We start from the raw sequence: 20,690 nt of genomic DNA on the forward strand, positions 1-20,690 counted from the left end.
TCCAACACCGTCTCTAGTGAGTGTTACACTTAAATGACTACCGAATCCCTGGAGTAGCTGTCTTAAAATACACGGAATTTTAAGACAAAACCGCTTGGCTGGAGCCTGTGAATTCGTATTTTCTGAAAAGCTTCCCAGGTGATTCTGACATGCAGTGGGTTTGGGAATGATTAATTTAAACCACTTGCTTAATACAACGAGAGAAATTTATTTAAAAGCACAGGACAGAGACCTAAACAATAAAAACCTAGGCAGAATGTCAGAATAATTTTGATAGCATACATTATAATCTTCCTTTGGAAGGAATAGGAGCAATTACCTAACTTTCCACAGTTAAACTGCATAATGATGCCATAAGGATAAAGTAATGCCCACAGCAGAGAATACATAGTTTCCAACTACTTAAAAACAAAAAAAGCTGGTGAATAACAGAGCTAGAATTAAATAATTTATTATAAAGAAATGTTTCTCCAAAATCTGTTTCATCAACATATAGAATGATATTTTAATGTATTCAGAATGGGAGTAGGAAAACTTTTTACATTACTGTGAAAGACAAGAATGAGATTTAGGTAATAACTTGTGGTTCTGTGCCCTAAAGAAATCTGGTTTACAAAATAGGAATGCTGATTCAACAGTGCACCAGGATGGCCAGTTGGAACTAAGCTTTACTTTCACTGCTCCAAATAAAAGGAGGAAAAATGAAATGTGAAATATACTGACTTTACAAGTTTTCCAGATGTCAAAATTGGTCTGGTTGATTCATTAATCAAGACGTTTAAAAATTCAATTTTCTACTCCTAAGTAACCAAATGTAAATTGGTGATCAACAATGAATGAAGTAAAGGTAGAGCTCAAATTCCATCCAATTAGTTTTTGAGGAGCAAGTCCTTCTCCTGGCTGAGTCGACGAGATTTCCCTTCAAGGAACAAGTACATTTTTAACAGATTCGGGAACTCGACTTGCATAGTAGTCATAATTCCTCAGTGTGGCCAGGACGCCAGCTGAGTTCATGTGCTTCACTTCCTTGTTATACTGAAGGGCGTTTCCATGGATATCGGTTAACTTGCCTATGGAAAAAACATCAATACAATGTCAATGGCTGATCGGATCATTATGTTTCTAGTTATTTCTAAGAGCTTCTTGCTTCCCTATATAATAATATCCGTTGAATTCTGGATAAAATAAGGAAGACAATGTGTGACCACAAAGGTTAAGTATTAATTCACTTGCAATTTAAGACTACAGAGGAACTTGACTAACTAAAGGCTAAATCATTATTTTTTCTCCCTGATTAAAATAATTTCACTTAGTATTTTCAATTTATACTTCTCAGTATCAATTAATTTCTCTTTTCCTGGAGTGATTACATTTCCTATTGGTTATACGCCATCACCCACGATTCCTGGTTTCAAAAGTGTTTTCTTCATTCTACCATTTATTAGTAACACTTTATTTGGTAAGAGTTTAAGTGAAGTATGTTCATAAAACATAACTGTGTTATATTACAGTCTCATTTAACATTCTAATGAGAATGGATCGTGATGAATTTAACTTCCTTGTCATGTAATATGCTGAGACAGTGACACGATAATGTACCAGGAGAAATGATAAAATAAAAATCAAGCATTTAAGAGTAGATGTGATCTGATGTCTATTTGAATTAGAAAAATCATCTTGCTATGTATATATCTGTAGTATTTTTGCAGGCAGATTAAAAAAATTCCAACTCTATGATCTTTAAGCGCTAGCACTGAGACATTTACCAATACAATATTGGCTCAAAAGAAACTAATGAGGATGATGATGAATATTTTACTTTTCAAGAAAAAAACCCCTAAAAGTATTAAAGCCATAAATTAATAAGTGTTTAATTAAATGAACTGTGTGCAGATCAAGGTCCAAAAGAGAAACTGTAACTAAAGGAAAATGAATTCACTGAAAATCTGTGAAATGCGAGGCTTAGACTGGATAACCTCTAACTTTCCTTCTATCTTTTATATCCTAAGAGTCTAGGTAAAGTAACGTTACTGAAATATCATGTCCTAGCATAATACGAAAACTGTATAAAAACTGTAATTCCCCCAAATAAAATGGACTAACCTCCCACAGCATGTAAAATGACTTCTGGAGCACAGGTATCCCACTTCTTACATCCAGGACTTGCAAATACATAAGCAGAGGCTTTGCCTTCAATCAGCTGGATAATCTGTAAGGTTAAGAGAATAATTATCCCTCAACCATGAAATAACTGAGATACAAATAAAGAGAAACTGCTTGTTTCTATCAGTATATTTCAATTCCTCTGTCAGACTTGGGTTAGTTAAAATAAGGTTTTCTTTTTTTTTTTTTTTTTTGCTGTACGCGGGCCTCTCACTGTTGTGGCCTCTCCCGTTGCAGAGCACAGGCTCCGGACGCGCAGGCTCAGCGGCCATGGCTCACGGGCCCAGCCGCTCCGCGGCATGTGGGATCTTCCTGGACCGGGGCACGAACCCGTATCCCCTGCATTGGCAGGCGGACTCTTAACCACTGCGCCACCAGGGAAGCCCAAGGTTTTCTTTTTTATGCTGTCTTTTCTTCTTACGGTAAAACCAATATATATTTGTTGTAGAAAAAATAAAGGTTTTTAATCTTGTAAAAATTTGACCATTATTATATAAAGGATACAGAAATATCAACCAGTACAATAATGTATAGGTTGTAATAAGTCCTAACAGATATGTGATGCTGACTAGTCTAACAAGCAGTTTCATAAGTCTTTGTTTTGGTATAATATCTGTTGTTATTTCTGCTACCAAAGTATGAATTTTAAAAGAGTCATCTTGGACTTCCCTGGCGGTCCAGTGGTTAAGATTCCATGCTTCCACTATAAGGGGGTGCGGGTTTGATCCCTGGTTGGGGAACCGAGATCCCGCAAGCTGCACAGTGTGCCAAAAAATAAATAAAAATCAAATCAAATCAAATCAAACAGTCATCTTACTAATGCCTGTAATATTCATACAAAACTGAGGTCACTGAGGGACTTCCCTGGTGGTCCAGTGGTTAAGACTCCATGCTTCTACTGCAGGGGACGTGGGTTTGATCACTGGTCAGGGAACTAAGATCCCACATGCCGCATGGTGTAGCCAAAAAAAAAAATCTGAGGTCACTGATAGAAACCGCATGACTCTCAACAGTAACTTGCTATCAGCCTTTCATTAGTTGCTTGATTTATTTTTTGGTTATACTGTTAAGTAATTAGTGCTGTAAAATTCAGACTTCAAATATTGAGATGAAGAGGCCAGCCTGGGAGAATAAGGAGAGCCTCAGTGAACACAAGGTAACCAGCTATTCTTTTTAGGATTACTGTATTCAATGACACGTTCAAACCATTAACCCTTGCTGCAGACTTCTGAGTAAAAGCTTTCTCTTTCTTTTAAGAAATCTGTGTTGTCTTATTATGTGCCAAGAACTATGCCAGGTATATTTTTTGAGGGAAGAGGGACTGTGGCTTTCGTCCGATTCTCAAAGAGGTCCTTGATGCAGAAAGTTAAGAACTGCCCAACAAGGTCTTTGCAAGGAGAAGAGGTGGGAGCTGTGTAGGGTGGGGACTTTGCTCCTACGGGGAATGGTACCTCCTTGGGAATAAAAGAGGTAATGGCATTTTGTAGTTATAAAAGTAGGGGCAAAGAGAAATCATATTTCAGTAACTATCAGGAATATATTTTTACTTTGAAATGTTTTACATTTTTTTTCAAAACACTACTATTTTTAAACTTCCATATTTCATCCTCTTATAAGTAAGTGCTTTCAGAGGGAGATTGCTTTGGAAGCCGCTGTAAAGGCTGGTTGAGGGATGATGACAGGTTTCACCTAGGGCACTGGCGGTTGAGATGGATGAGACATTAGGGAAGAATTAAGAAGATCTATAGGTAGGATCAGATTGATAGGATGTGAGGCAGGAAGGAGGCTAGGATGGCTTTCAGATGTCTGGCTAGTACAGTTAGAAAAATGGCGGTGCCATTAAGCAGATAGGAAGTAGGGAGAGGAACACATCTGGGGGCAGGTAGAAAGAGGATTCGTTCCAACTGGGGATGCTGAATTTGAAATACCTGATGGATGTCCTCATGACAACCAAGGGGCAATAAGATGAGAAGAGATCAGGGATGGAGATCAAATTGTGTTCCAATTCACAATGTTCTCAGGAGGATGGGAGCCTAGGTGAATGAATGGAGTAAGTATCCAGAAAGGGGCAGGCAGGCCCATTCTGGAGTCTGTAGAAGAAAGGTCTGGGAAGTAATCCAAGAGGATCCTTGAGAAAATGAGAACTGGCAAGAGGCCCGGGGTCTTATCCAAATGGCTTATCACTGAATTCTCTTAGACAAAAAAGACTTGAACCACAACATTTAAAAAAAATTCAGGGAATTCCCTGGGGGTCCAGTGGTTAGGACTCCACGCTTCCACTGCAGGGGACACAGGTTTGATCCCTGGTTGGGGAACTAAGATCCCACATGCCGCGTGGTACAGCCAAAAAAAAAAAAAAAATTCAGATGTTGCTGAAATGTGTCTTTAATGGCAAATTACAATCTTTAATCTCTTCTCCCGAACTCTTATTTCACATTTTGTAACAGCGCAGTATTTCTTTTAATAATTCAGTTGCATTTCAGGGTAGATGATGGATGGATTTTGGTACCTTATTTCCTGCTCCTCCCACCCGCAGCACATCATCAGGGTTCATAGCTGCAATGCAGTCCGTAACCAACTGGCTGTTATGGGACCGGGTGGTTGTGATGATGTGCTTCCCGGCAGGCACTTCTTTCAGCTGAAACCCGAAGGCACCTAAACCTAAAACTCCCCAGATTGTTCTCCCCAACACAGCATCTGGTCCTGCCTATGTAAATGGGTGAAACAATGGCAAAGCTTGTCATCATTTGGAGAGAAAGGTTCGCCATAAATAGAACATTTAGTTACATTAGCAACATGATTTTTTTAAAAATAAAAACATGATAATGTTATAAAGTACAAAAGCAGTATCATCAACAAAGAAATTTTCCTGAGAACATCAACTGATCATTCTCATTGTTGTTTTGGTTAATAATTGGGTTTCAGAGAGTTCCCGGGTGGCTTAGTGGTTAGGATTCTGGGCTTTCACTGCCGTGGCCTAGGTTCTATCCCTGGTCGTGGAACTGAGATCCCACAAGCCACACAGCACGGCCAAAAAAATAATAATAATTGGGTTCCAAAGGTACGGAAAGGAACTTCTGGTTATTCCCTGGAGTCTTCAGGAAAGGCAACATCACATACTGATTCCTGTTCCTTTCAGAATTATCCAACAATCTCATTACTGTATTTGAAAATAGCTGTTTGCAAAAGGTACATAATTCCCTAGGAAATGAAACACCGTGTATTGATTACTTTTCATTGTCCAAGGAACAATAAGGATCACATTACTATGGGAATAGGTAATGCTGATAATATAATAATGCTGCTATAGAGACAAAGCAAGTGAATATGCCGGTACTGAAGAGTGGCCATGTATAATGGGGTCAGGGTTAAAAGATTTTACTGATAATTGGGGTGGTAAAATGACAATGACAGTGCAATCCCAGAATCTGTATTTTCCTTTGCAGCACTCAAAGAACTTTCAGCCACATTGTTATAACTATACACTTCATATAGAAAAACATAAACATAACATAAACAAACATAAATATTCCGGTATTTCATGGAAAGTAAACCTGATGCATAAAAGATTAACACAAAGTCATCAAAATACCACTATATCAATAGAGTAGACATACAGACATATATTTTTATTTAATACTAAACATGTACCACGCACCATACTAAGTGCTTTACATATATTATCTCACTTAATCCCCAGAACAATCCCATGAAATAGTATTATCATCCTTATTTTACAGATGAGAAAAATGAGTTTTGGAATCATTCAGTAACCTGAACAAGGACTCTAAGAAGATCATAATCAAACTCAGGCTCATCTGTGTTCAAAGCCAGTATTTTTCGGGACCTCCCTGGTGGTCCAGTGGTTGAGACTCTGCACTTTTACTGCAGGGGGTGTGGGTTCGATCCCTGGTCGGGGAACTGAGATCCCATATGCCACAGGACATGGCCAAAAATAAATAAATAAAATTTTTTTAAAAAGCCAATGTTTGTCGTCACTAAACTAGTAGACTACCTCGGTTTACTTCTCAAAATGCTTTCACACACATCATCTTATTTACCCTACAGCAGTACTCTGGGTGCTGTTATAGTGAAATATGCTTGGGCTGCAGGGTTGGATTCCCTGGGAAGCGGACTCTGAGATAGGTAGGGTGTTTATTAATGACTGCCCTTGGGATCAACACCTGTGGAAGGGAGGGGAGTGGGCAGAGGGAGAAACCGAGCTGTGATGCAGACACGACCACAGCTTCAGCCAACCCCATGGGGAGCTCTGGAGCCAGAATGGCTCTTCAGAGTTGTACCAAACTGGGGAGAACACATCCCAAACTGGGATGAAATGCCAGGCCTTTACACGCCCCCAATCATCAGTCACTAGAAATGGACTGCCTTGGGAAGGGGCGTGTCACCGGCAAGGCGGCTCTTCACAGGTGAGGCGATCCCCAAAGAGGCTGAGAGCTGAAGGCTTTGGGTGGACAGCACTCCCAGCAAATGGGGCAACAGAGGAACCAAAAAACAAGCACTGGGGGCTCAGTGTATGCTTCCCCTCTTCCCTCTTGAGTTTACACTATAGGAGAGGCTGGAATCGCAAAAGTACAGAGAGGCTCTGTGTGCTCGTTATGCTTCAGCTCAATTGCTGAGACTAATTTCATGTGCTCAAGAAACCTATTTATTAATTCAGCTCTCCAGTTATTCTGAAAAAGAAAGGAAAGCATACTAAATAGAGGACATGAGCATTCTGGTCCCTAAAAACTCATATGACCTCTGTGAATGAATATGTCAGCAAAGAGGATGGGACCGTGGAATCTGGTGCCCTGATGAGGTAAATGCAATCCCATGAGGCAGCCAGCTAGCCTTCCTCTGTGCTCCTGATCTCTCAGCCTCTCTTGCTGACTCTCTCCTTCAGAGTTCCCACACCAACTGTCTGGGGGTAAAAAAGGCTAAGATTTTCACCTTACTGATGAGTTCAGTAAGATTCCTAATGGTTAAGGAGCTACCTCCAATATACAGACAAACTGGGTTTCTTTGCACTATTCCATGCTCTTTCCTTTGAGTGCTTCCCAGCTTCAGGATCTGTTAGAAGCAGTAATAAAGTCTGAACTGTAAAAAGTCTTCTATCTGGCTCAAGAGAGCAATGTAGAGCAGTGGCTAAGAGCTTGGACTGCAGTTTAGATACCAGATCTGCCATTGACCAACTAGGGCAAGTTACTTGTCTCAGTTTCCTCTTCTTTAAAACAGGGATAAAGGCTTCCTTAAAGGACTTTGGTGTATCAGAATGAGATAATGCATGTGAATCCCTCGAGTCTGTCAGTACACAGTAAGCTCTTGATAAATGTTAGCTATGATGATAATGACTTTAAATTGGACATTCAGCCTTGAAAACTACCAACAAAGCTAAGCAACTTTTCTCCTTGTTGCAACAAATTTTAAGGCATAAGCAAGAGAGAAGGAAGAGAGGAGAGAAAGAAAGTGTACAGAAGGGAATGTGGTGAAGGGACAGGTAACAAAGGAGAGAAGCAGAGCAGGAGAAAATGAGCTGGTACATGGGACAGACAGTGACTACTGGGGTACCACAAGTTGCCTACCTCTTTTCTGCCTACCAGTGCAGCCAAAAGCCTAGCTATTTTTCTCACCTTTGCTTCATTTCTGGGTTCCCTTAACTTTTGATTTTCATTGTTCTGTGGAAAATGAATACAATTTTTCTAATCTTAGAAAGAAGTGATGGAAATTGTTAACAATTCCTAAGCACTTAGATCTTTTTTTGATAGAAGATGCCACGCACTGCAATATTATCTATGAATTAAATGTCCCTATTACACTTGCTTTAAAGTTTACATGATAACTGCAAACTTGTGTCTGCATATAATACTGTATAAACATTAGTCATATTAAAAGAATTAATGGACTCTTAAGCAGTTCAATATGAGACTTTCCCAGTAATGAATGCATAAATATTTTTGCTGAATAATCGTAAGATGCACATGATTATAAATAAAAAGTTATAATCACATAAATGATATTAAAAACAACAAATTTATCTTAGAAATAGAGATTAATCCTGCTCTTAACTCAAATTGGAGATTCAGAAGTAATAGTCCCCACTCTGGTTACTTTGTTTCTCCAAAGTTCTATCAAGGTCACACTAATGTAAATACCTTAAGTATTTTATTGCAACAATTTTTTTAACATTTAATGTGATCTAACAGTATATTCCTGATTTGGAATTACATTAGCCTCTTACTTCTAAGGAAGACAATTTCTTGGGAGTATAGTAGAAAGTCAAAGCACATTAGAGAGACAAAATGAGAGAAAAGAGTACAAGAACATATTTAGTTAATGCTGACTATAATTTAGGCACTATGTAGTATTACCTGCAAAACAACATGGCTAGCCTCTTTTCTTGGTTGAAATGGTTCATTTCTTCAACGTGCTTCAAGCACCACCTGTAAATCAGGTGTCTCAATGACCAAGCTAACCAAGAGCCATATCAGTAATTCCCAAACTTTTGCTTATGATTTGAATCATAAGGCATACATAACAAATATGTGCAAATCATACAGTGTGTCTGTGTACAGTCACATACATACACACACATTCCTGGCATCAACACCCCCCAGAGGACCTGATTCAATACATCTGGGGTATGACCTGGGAATCCTTACTTTGAAAAGCTCCCCCAGACGACTGCATGTGCAACCAAGCTAGAAATCATTGGATCATATAACATTAAGAATCATATAATACCATAATTATTTATCTAATAAAATATTTTGGTACCTTTTATACTAATACCTGGTAGTTGTAATATGGCTGGTTAATAACTCCTGCTATGGCTTTTCCTTCATAAGCAATTCCAATAAGAACTGTTACATTGTCAAGAAGACCTAAAAAGAAGAAATTCGTATCAATTACATAACTTTCTCAGGTTATGACTCATCATCAGCACATCAGTGGCTCCAAGTTATTTTTGCAATAAAGGTAAGGAATTTGCAAGGATTCATCCATGATTAAACCTACTTCTGGCAAAATACACAAATTATGAGAGTTGTCCAGGGACAGAAGTAGGGACTACGGCCACTTAATTGAATTGATACACATGGTCTCATTAGGAATAATCTGTAAACCAATCAAGTAAGTCAGCCATAACTCTGCAGCCATCATCATTAGATTCCTCTGTGCCCCCCTCTACCACCATCCGACTCACCTCTGCCTGCTAGATCACTCTCGATTCCAGGATTACTCTCTAGATTTGCATTTCAAGCCTCTAAATTAAGATTTCTCACAGTGGGGCCAATGGACTAACAAGCAGCATTAGAATTAACTGGCTCAATTTTTTCAGTACAGATTCTCAGGCTCCTTTGCAGAGCTAGTGAATCAAAACCTCTGGAGGTCGGGGTTGAGAGCTGAACGAGCTGTTTAGGTGTTCTTACACTCACTAAAGCTGCCTAGAGCTCCCCTATTTCTCAATGGATTACAGAGACATTTTCACACGTACTCATTGTAGATATGTCTCATCCAAGGACAGAGAGAGTTTTTTTCTAGGAATTACGAGACAGTTTTCTTTTTTCAGCTGAAAACCAATATAAGAAAACCTACGTTGATCTTCCTCTCAAAAATAAGAATCTAAGCTTATGCTACGCTCCTAAAACCTACCACTCTGGCTCTGAGCCTGGCACTTCTCACTTTAACGTTGCCAACTTTATTTTAATTTGCTGCCTTCTAATTTTGCTCATCTTAGATAATTTCAGAAAGGAGAAATATTGCACTGTGTTTCAAAACCCATCTTTAGACGTGAGGCTGTGGAGTGAGACAGCAGTTCGCAGAGGAAGCCAGTGAGGGATGGGCAGGGGATGGTGGCAGAGCAAGGCGATACAGTAACACTTTTCATCATTTTTCTACCCAATAAAGCTGGGGGTTCAGTATAGTCCCTTCGGTTACATTGGTTTAATGTTAGTTATTTTCATCTAGGGGACATTAGGATTGTGGGACTGGTGGAGTATGGGGGGGTGGTATTTGAAGGAGATTAAATGTTTACAACTAAACATCATATATTAGTCCTACTGCTGTCAAATACAAATATAAAAGAGATACCAACCTTCAGTATATTCCTTGGTACCATCCAGAGGATCAACCCAGACCACAAGCTATAAAAGAGGAAATGTCCAAATTGAGCATATAAAATTTAAAAAATTGATTTAAATAGATAAACTAAAACTACCTTTTTTTAATTTTTGAAATTATATTATGGGTGGCTTAAGCCAATGTCATCAGTTTTGTAATAATTAAAAAATAATAGTAAAAAAGTATTTTGTAATAAAATATTAATACAACATTGTAAATCAACTATACTTCAATAAAAAAATTTTTAATATAAAATGGTTAACTTTATTGTTAAAATAAACCAATTTTACCAATAACTTTATTGGTAAAAATTTATTGTTACCTGAACACTAAACATGTGGCCATGAACATCCTGGGCTCTAGATGGTGATATAAGGAAAACTTTAAAGTGGCACCAAAAATGTTTTGTGTGGATGCTACTCATTTTTATATATAAATGTTGATTTAAGATAAATAATGACAGTCTGATTATCGTAAGGACACACGTATATGCGGCCAAGAAAAATGAATGGTTTATAAAACTGGCAGTAGCATAAAAAAGAAATCCCCTCCTCTTAGGACTTTTAATATGATTCAGGATACGTAGCCATTAACCACTAGATGCTTGATGTAAATTTGTGAGGGCATATTTCTGACGGGAGACACCACATCTTTTTTTTCTATATTGCATATCACAGAACAAAGTGCCTTACTCATAGTAAGTGCTCAATGAATGAGTGTTAAATAAATTAAAACTCAAAAATTAAAGAAGTTTGATAGTTATCTGAAGTCATAGATTTAATTTAAGCAACAATAAAAAGCAAGGGGGGTAATTTTTATGGCCTTCCAAAAATATAAGGTAGCAATCCATTTCATCTCCTTCCAGCTCCAATTACCAATGAAATGTTTTACTACCAAATTTACTAAATAACAAATTAGATTTTCTCCCTAAAAGTATTTTGTTTTTAGGCAGTGCCACGCGGCTTGCGGGATCTTAGTTCCCTGACCAGGGACTGAACCTAGGTCCCAGCAGTGAAAGCACCCAGTCCTAACCACTGGACTGCCAGGGAATTCCCCCAAAAGTATTTTTAATAACAGTTTTAGAGTGAAGAGGAAATCAATAGGATGAGAAAATGAACTTGAAGTTAATAGGTCAGACATCCCATATGGTTGCCAGGCACTTATATGTTGGCTCTGAAAGATTTCAAGTTCCTGGTTTCCCTTGTTTTATAACTACCAAGTTTTCATCATGATGGCAAATTTTATTTCCTTTACTACGACAAAAACTGAAGATTAATAGAATGTTAAGTAATAACATGGATCATACGTCTTCCTCTTTGATAGCACTGTACTGTGATGGGCATGGTTGCTTCAGTATCTCCTCCCACTGACCATCTTCAATCAACTCTTGATCCACGTCTTCAGGAGGCAGATCCTAAAGCAGAGAACACTGATGATGACCGAAGCTGTTTACAGAATACCGTCTGTCTCAGCAACAAGAAGAAATGCAGTATCATAGGTTTCACTAGTCCTTCCTGTTTACCATTTCTATTTAGAGCTTTTAAAGCACACTGAATAAAATTGCAAAAACAACCACATATGGCTCATCAAAGTTGATTACAAAGGATCCCAACTTCATTATCCTGAACAAGGATTAAAAAGAAAAGAATTTTTAAGTATTATACACCTATTTACACAAGTGACTCTGCCATCAGCTGTCTAACTCTCAAATACATGAGATGTCAATTCCTTCACCTTCACAGTGTTGGTCTTTGAATAAGTATGCAAATAAGCCTTAATTAAAAAAACAAAAACAAAACAGGAACAATAAAACCCATTTTATTCCAAAGTTCTAGAACTCTACCCATCTTATACTTTGTATGTTGAATGTCACAACAGTAACCATATCATCTATGGTCAAGAACTGACACGTGTGGCCTAGAAATAAACCAAAATATTAAAAGCAGATATTTTCTGAAAGTCCAAGAAACATGATAGTTATTGTTGTGTTAAAACACAAACATATAATGCTTGAAATCATAAAAGTAGTGTATAAATCACTAAAGGGCAATTACAAATCCATACAGTAAACAGGGATTTAAAAAACTATATGATAGTCTTACCTCTTCCCCTATAATTGTTAGTTTGGGGAATTTCCGTGCCAAAGATGAGCATATGCTCATTTGAACTAATCGGTCCGCCTTGGTCTGCAGGTCTGTTGCACAGGTCTGCAACAAAGAACGCACATTTTAGCAGAACTAAGTATGAAATAAGTTGTTCTTTGATGCCTCATGGGTGATTATCTATATCCATTTAAATTACACTGTCTGTTTTAAGATTGATCAAGCTTAACGTCATATGAGTCAGTTTCTTGGCTGGGTTTTTCTCATGGGATTTATAGTGGCTAAAGTTTGGAAAGGAGCTTTTAAATTACTTAGAATATTTTCTCCCCCAGTTCACAAATTCCTTTTATAAGATCTCTACATTAATCTTTTGCTTAAGCAGGTTGACAGACAGGAAATTCACAATTTTCAAGGCAGTTAATAATAGTAAATAACTCTTTAGTTATTTAAAAGGTATTTCTTATATGGATCTTTCTGTAAACTCCACTCAATCCTAATTTTAATAATTCAAGAGGTCCTCAGAACGATTCATTATTTCTTATTTCAAAATTTTTATTTCTAAACTATAAAAAAAAAGTGAATGGCAGTAATATTTACTACATGACTCACCTATGGCACTCAACTCAATCCATAACTCATATAGTCACACTTGTGAAAGACAGTGACCACTTCCTTGGTTAGCTTGCTTTCAGAGAATTAGGACATGTTGCAATTTATACATACCTGTTTAGGTGTATTTACACATTATTTTATCTTAAATAGCAGATCTTTTGCAATACTTCGTAGTGAGATAAGGAATGACTACGAAAATCAAACTCTTTTCTGCCACAGTGAAGTTTGCTGGTTATCTCAATGTAAAGAACAATTTTGCTAGAATGTAGTGCCACAAAGGCAGAGATCTTTGTTTTATTTTCTAAAGAACTGTGCCTGGCACACAGTAGGTGCTCTGTAAATATCTGTGGAATGAAACTACTTAAAAGAATTGTTGAAATTGAAGATTACTTACCTATCAATCAAGTTTAGAGACCACTGCTCCAGAGAAAAAAAGACACATTGATAGCCATTCAACTCTATGAGGAAAGCTCTCCCAACTCTTCTCTAGGATAAGATATTCCCTGCTCTTTCTACCAACAGTGCCAGATCTCACCATTCTAGATACTTTATGTGACAAATCTGTTTTTGCCCTGTCTCTTTTAAAATGAGGTGTCAACAAGTGGATATAAAGTACTAGAAGTGTCTGACCAGTAGAGAGGACAGTGAGGTTATTATCTTTCTTTCTAACTTGAACACTATATTTCTATTACTCTTTAGCTATCGGCTACAAAGTGGTCCATCTAATATAATCACAAGAGAAAATCAACTTAAGCAAAATAAATAATACAAAGAGAAAAATATGCAAAGATATGATCCAAAATATTGGCGGTGGTGGCCTAATAGATGATTTTGTACTTTTTGCTGTTTTTCTCCACTTCCTATGTTTCATAATAGAGAAAACAATAAAAAAGAAAAGACAGTAAGATTAGTAGCCTTCTGAAAGTAGCTGTTTTACATTGTTGGCTTGTCATTGAGCATGTATATGATCAACTAAAACCTCTTTTTCACACAAATTTGAATCAGACTCCCCCCTTATTACTTGAACATTAATATAGGATTTTATTCCTATTGTAATATCTTGTTGAATTTGGCCCACCTTTCTCAGAGTTTGCAACTATTTTGAATACTTATTCTGTAATCCAATACAACAACTAGCCCTTCCAGCTTCATTTTATTGACATATTTGATAAGTATCGTTTCTACATCCTCCTCTTCTACAGCACTTTTGAAAAGATGCATTCAACAAATTTTTTAAACTGTATTTAAGTTAATGGCTAAAGAGAAAAAGACAGTCAGGAGCAGAGTCCTACGATCTGTCAACCAGTGACCCTTTTCCAGGTTGAAAGTGAATCATGAATAAAATTACGGGGTAACATTGTTCACCTAGTTATGAGTACACCTAACAGTGGCTCAGGATGGGGGATGAGAGATATCATCTATATATATTATAAATACCTTGAATGCTTTTTGAAAATGGAAAATGAGGGACTATAACAAATTTTTTTAAAAGTTGATTCAAATCAATTTTGATTTCAAAATCAAGATACCCTGTATCTATTTCCTATACTGTTAAGCCCATAAATCTATCAAAAAAGGAAATGAGATTTATTTCACTAGTTCTTGTGATTTTTATTCTTAATTTTTAAAAGTAGTTATGTTGAATATCCTATAATTAGTTCACAGGAACTTATTTCTAAGTTGATTTTTACTTATATATAAGGTCCTTATTTTTTTTATACAAATAGCCTTAAATAGATGCTTGACTAATCATAAAGAAGCGTCTTAACTACATCTCTATTTCAAATCATTAAAATATTTATCATATCCTAAAATTTTCCCACTTGGGCAAAATTACAATACAATCTTCCTTAAAGATTATGACAAAAAGTCAGTATGTGGAAACTTACACTTAAAATTTGTAATGTGAAATAATCATCAAATCTTGTGGAAGAAATTATATTTTAAACTAGAACACATGCACAGTGGGACTTCTTTTAAGAATCAACTACCACTATAAACTATCTTTCTGTTAATTTACCTAAGTTTTAAATTACCATACTGGAAAGAAAACCTTTGCTTTAGGTTTCTTTTCCATGCAGAAAAGACATTTTAAAGCTTTCTATATAGGGGATACTTATTTAAATGCCAGATGTTACCAAACATGTCAAGTTCACCAAGGATTGCACAGCTTTGCATGAACTAGATTACTTCAGGATATAAAGCTTGGTTCCACTGTTCTGGAGCTAGACAGCGGTTAGAAGGCCCAGTCATATAAATAAAGGTTTTGGAGGTAGGAAGTCTGGAGTCCTCTGCAGAGCAGAAATGGAGCCCATTTGAACTAAGGGTCTTGCAATCTCCATAAGGGAGCCATTGACTATTTCAACTATTAAAGTCTGTCCAGATTATTATATCCTTTTAGCTAAACCTCAAGGGACAAAAACAGAGTTGGTATGAAATGAGACGAGACTTTCAGTACCTTCTCCACGATACCCAGGTCTCCTTCAGCAATAACACGCCTGACTATCGTTCCTGCCTTTTGAGCAATAGAATATGCTGAAGCCACCAACCGCATCAACACAGTGTGACTGGAAGCCATGATGTGCCCTAAAGGAAAATCGAGAGAAATGTTATGTTACTTTCAAAGCCAACTGCTGGTTTCATTTACTTGAACTCAATTCAACATATTGGTATTGAGTGTTTACTTGAGACTGCTTCAATTAACTGTATAGATTCTCTAATAAACATTTACTAAGAGAGACTTGGAAAAAGACTCCATTTCAGCATTAGCTCTCCCAATAAATTCTATAGTATTCTTTTTCTCTGCAGATGGGACATTTTGAGGCATGGGGGTAACTGGCCCAGGACTATAAACATGTGAAAAAGTTTTATGTATGACGAGTGTAATGTACAAAAGCTGTGGACGTGCTGCAGGGGCTAAAAAATAAGGTATAATACCTGCCCTTAAGGAGCTAATATTTTGGTGGGCTGAGGGTAAAATACTGTAAGCTAATGTCTATAACATAAAACTGGTAAGTGCTGACAGAGGTATGAAGAGCATAAGGGAAGTAATTAAAGTAATTAAAAAGGGGAGGGACTGCATGTGATTACATTTAGTTTCTGAAACTCAATGAATATTCCTTTAGAGATTAAATAAAGTTTAATCTGCTGGTTATTGACTACCATCCTTATCAGTAGCAAAATAAAGAGAACAAGCAGGATAACCACTGGACTGAAGACCAAGCATTTGGAAAAGTAATGAGTGTCAAGCAGCCCCTGGCCGAATAAAAAATATGAATAAAACAGTCTTTAGGATCAAGTACTTTCCTTTTTGAAAATACAAATTCAAATCCTGCAATTTTATTGACTGCTTTGATGCTGGGATACATCACCCAGATTCCCTCTGGGGTTGAAGGACTTACTTCCCCAGCTGTTGAGAGGGCTGCCAACAGATGGTCTTTGGCTGCCACCTTTCTTTAGGAATTTGTCTGCTGAGAAGAGTCAACAGGGGAGTGTAAAGGCCACTCCTCACTCCAGCTGGGCTGCCACCCCAATGCTGCTGGGCCTTCCTAGCTTCCAAATTCCCAGTGGGGTGGGCTGAGCCTTAGTTGGGACTGAATCATGGTCCAACTGCCCTCATCCCCCATCCTGAGCCACTGTTAGGTGTACTCATAACTAGGTGAACAATGTTACCCCATAATTTTATTCATGATTCACTTTCAACCTGGAAAAGGGTCACTGGTTGACAGATTGCAGGACTCTGGTCCTAACTGTCTTTTTCTCTTTAGCCATTAACTTAAATACAGTTTAAAAAAAATTGTTGAATGCATCTTTTCAAAAGTGCCGTGGAAGAGGAGGATGTAGAAACGATACTTATCAAACATGTCAATAAAATGAAGCTGCAAGTCCTTAACTTCCTTATAGCATCTCAGGTTACATCCACTGTACTTCCTTCTCTACCAGTTTTACACCTTCTGGGTTGTAAAACACTAACTTTTGTAATCATGTCTCTCTGAAAGCTTATCAAAAACAGGGATTAAAGGCACAGGCACTGAAGCCTACTTCCTGTGTTCAATTCCTAGCTCTGGCACACACTAGTTGTATGACCTTGGGAAAGCCACTTAAATTCTCTGTGCCTCGACTGGTAAAATGGAGCTAGCAGTAGTATTAAAATATAGAGTCATGGTAATTATTAAATCAGTCTCTGGCACAAGGTAAGCACTAAATAATGCTGGCTAACCATTATTACAATGATTATTCTCATTGCTGGCTACCCTGCAGGGACATTAGGGCAGCGTTAAGGGCAAAAAAAATTCCTATAGCTTCCACAACATTATTTTGACTCTGAGGATATAATATTAGCAATATGACCCAGAATCACAGCACAGGTTCTTTTTCATAATGTTCTGGGCTTGAGGCTTGGAGTATGAAAAAATGTTGTACAACATTTAAGGCAATCAACCTAATATCCTATCATTTAAGGAATCTTTACAGCTGTCAACATGGCTAGTTCAGAAGGACAAAAACTATAGGAATCAATGATCCATTTCTTCTCATAGCCTGGGAGAAGTATCTTGAATTCAATATAAAGGTGGTGAGCATACGAGGATTAGGTTCTTAAAATAAATGATGAAATGGGAACCCAGGGGGAGTGCAGTAGTATCCAAGTTGAGGAGATGGAGCTGGGTGTCTGCAGAGGCCAAGATGATAGGAGTGTGCAGGGCAGAGTACCAGAGAGACCTCTGGAGATCTGCTAATCAGTGCAGGCAGGTGAGGAAACTACCTGAAGCCGGGGCATGCACCTCCCGAAAGGAAGAGTATGTGTGATCTTCAGAGCTCATACGGCTTGGGAGCTCATGAGCCCACTAGCCCGTGGGAGACCTCATCATTCACAAGACACTGGTTAGAGTAACACACATTGTGGGTGGGAATGTAAGAGGGTGCAATTACTTTGGGAAACAGTTTGGCTGACCCAGCATTCCACTCCTAGCTATTTGCCAAGAGAAAAAAAAAGTATTAAGTCCTCACAAAGACTTCTTCATGAATTTTGTTTGTTTGGTTGGTTTTTTGTCTTTTGTTTTTTTATTTTTTGGCCACACAGCACAGCACGTGGGATCTTGGTTCCCCAGCCAGGGATGGAGCCCGTACCCTCTGCATTGGAGGTGCAGATTCTTGACCACTGGGCTGCCAGGGAAGTCCCAAGACTTCTTCATGAATGTTTATAGCAGATTTATTTGTGACAGACAAAATCTGAAAACAACCCAAATGTCCCTCAACAGGTGAGTGGATAAACAAATTATATCAAATTATACACTTTAAATATTTACATTGATTGTATGATAATTATACCTCAATAAAGCTGCCAGAACCATAAAAAAAAAAAGAAAGATAAATAAATAAATAAATGGTGAGTTCCCAATCAAAATACTAAGATAATTTATCTTTTGGAACTTGACTATAACAGAGAAAATTCTGAAAAAAAAGAAATGAGCATATATCAAAATATGATATAAAACTATAGTAATTAAAGGTTTAGTCCTGGGCAGAATTTGAGAGACAAATCAATGCAATCAAATAAATTCCAGAGATAGATCCAAATACACTAAAGGTGATAATTCAAATCATGGAGGAAAGTTAATTGTGCAAAAAACGGTGGGGACAATTGCTAATCTTTTAAAAAAGTGTTGGAATCTTTTTGCCTTCTTTATATCAATGTATATTCCAGATCAATGCATGATTTTAAAAGAATGAAACTATAAAAGTATGGGGATAAAACATGAGTGAAATGTTTTATAAATTTGGAAAAGCACTTTTAAACATGACTAAAACCGAGAATCCATTATATATTGATAAATCTGAAGGCATAAAAATTAAAATGTCTATATAGCCAAAATACTATAAACAAAGCAAACAGATGAGTGACAAAATGATAACAAAAATTTGTATCACATACTAGACAAATGTGCTAATTTTTGTTACATAAGGGGCTTACATGTATCAATCTGTAAAAGATGAATGATTCAACAGAAAAATGTGCAAGTGACGCCAATAGGCAATACTTAGAAAAATAAAACCAAGACCATTAAATCGTGAAATGCTCAATTTCACTAATTAGAAAGAAATGCAATCTAAAACAATGAGTAATGATTGTTCATATCTAGGACTGGCATAGATAAGAAAGTTTGCCCAGTGTTGGCTGGAGTGTGAGGGAAGATCCTCCTGAGCATTATTAGCGAGGATGTAAAGTGGTGAAACCGCTTTTTTGAAAATCTTATTAACAGTAAAATGTACACATCTTTTAAACTAGCAATCACATTTTCAGGGAATCTAAATAAATAAAGCAAGTCTACAACCAGAAAAGGCAGTAGGAAGAATGTCTGCTATTTTAACGAAATTTAATTTTAGGCGTAAGACAGTCTCTAAATTTGGATGCACTAAAGAACCCACGGTCTAAGTCTGCCTTGTTATTTCAACAACATATGGCCATAAAAAGACCCCGGGGCACGAAAATAGTAGTACAAGTAAACAATCAAGAATCTAGGTCCGATATCGGAATATCTGGAGAAGTACTCTGATTTGCGTAATTTTTTTTAACATAAATCCTTCGAATCTCTTCATATCTGTGCAGAGGGGTGGAGTTAGGAGACCAATAAACTACTCAGGCCCTTGCGCTGCCCCGCAGGAGATAAAATTACTTACAGTGACAAGACTGGCACCAAGTCAGACGAAGGAGACTTCAGGGGTAACCAAAAAAGCGTTACCAAGCAACAGGTCCCCCGCAGCGTCCAGTACAGCGTTTACCCTCCGGGGATAGGTCATCAAGACTAAAACTACCTCAGCTACTGAGCATGCGGGAAGTTCGGCGCAGGCGCAGAACAGGTACTTTGCCACCGCCCGGTCTGACTTCAGACCCGCCGGAAAGCTCCACTTGTCCGTGTTTTCTCCAAGCTTTCCAAGTACTCCATAGGCTCCAGTCCCCTGAAGTCAAACCGAAAGGTGTATTAAGTAATCATTCTGGTTTCAGGTGTCTTCCAATCCACTTTGTGCGCACAGTTTACTGTTACGATGTTTGTCGGGTTAGTGATACTGCCCCGTGGCGGCAGGCGGCTACTTAACCTCGAAACCCTACGAGTCCGTGGACTGGCTTCAGGTGGTCCACGACGCCCCTACCTCTGTTCCCCCTAAGAAAACTTTATGCAGAAGTGTGTTACTAGCGTTTATTTTTTATTTTATTTTTTTAAGCATTTATCAGATTCCTGAAAGGGTCTGTGACCCTTTCATTCGGCTACTGATTAGTCCTGGGAGATTTTTTTCTCTTCCGGGTCGGATGTACCATATTAATTATTTTTGTTTGTTTTTTGAAGCACAGAAAAAAAAAAAACACCTAATTACGACTTTTATTGCACTGCCAAAAGTAAAAATAAACAAGCAAAAACAAAAATTGCCTGTTTATTCATTTTGGCTTTCACCATATATTTAAGGAGCACACTTCTTGTGTCTGCCTGTATTTCTGTGTCCATGTGGGAGCCGACCTGCGGTGAGAAGAGCAGAGCGAAGAGGCAATGATCTTTTTTTTCAGTACTGAAAAGCAGGGCACTGTGATTAAAATATAACAACATAAAATGACAGAGTGAATAGCAAACATTTCAGTTATAACAACAAATGTAAATTGTTTAAACTCATCCATTTAAAGACAGAAATTCTCTGATTAATTAG

At 37.6% G+C, this 20,690-nt stretch overlaps 1 protein-coding gene across 2 annotated transcripts; it reads right to left on the minus strand.

The window, feature by feature from the left end:
• Positions 1-476: 476 nt before the first annotated feature.
• BPNT1 (3'(2'), 5'-bisphosphate nucleotidase 1) lies at positions 477-19,795 on the minus strand. 2 transcript variants are annotated; one of them, XM_007455388.1, is made up of 9 exons: positions 19,674-19,795; positions 15,454-15,581; positions 12,384-12,488; positions 11,588-11,695; positions 10,256-10,304; positions 8,953-9,044; positions 4,673-4,870; positions 2,104-2,209; positions 477-1,070 (listed from the first exon to the last, which is right to left on the minus strand). In XM_007455388.1, the coding sequence occupies exons 2-9, from the start codon at positions 15,571-15,573 to the stop codon at positions 922-924; spliced, it is 927 nt and encodes a 308-aa protein (XP_007455450.1). In that variant the 5' UTR covers positions 15,574-15,581; positions 19,674-19,795; the 3' UTR covers positions 477-921. The 2 variants fall into 2 exon arrangements, with proteins under 2 accessions (XP_007455450.1, XP_007455451.1); XM_007455389.1 differs by lacking the exons at positions 11,588-11,695; positions 19,674-19,795 and having other exon boundaries at positions 922-1,070; positions 15,454-15,573.
• Positions 19,796-20,690: the final 895 nt, after the last annotated feature.

Source organism: Lipotes vexillifer, unplaced genomic scaffold (assembly GCF_000442215.2).
Source record: "Lipotes vexillifer unplaced genomic scaffold, Lipotes_vexillifer_v1.1 scaffold403, whole genome shotgun sequence".
Taxonomy (NCBI): Eukaryota; Metazoa; Chordata; class Mammalia; order Artiodactyla; family Lipotidae; genus Lipotes; species Lipotes vexillifer.

Bases quoted from the DNA above. Each gene is read 5' to 3' on its own strand.
- BPNT1 (XM_007455388.1), bottom strand. From the start codon at position 15,573: ATGGCTTCCAGTCACACTGTGTTGATGCGGTTGGTGGCTTCAGCATAT. The intron at 12,489-15,453 runs GTACTGAAAGTC...TCTTTGTTGCAG, and splicing joins ACCTGGGTATCGTGGAGAAG to ACCTGTGCAACAGACCTGCA. The intron at 2,210-4,672 runs GTACCAAAATCC...TTAACCTTACAG, and splicing joins TGGGAGGAGCAGGAAATAAG to ATTATCCAGCTGATTGAAGG.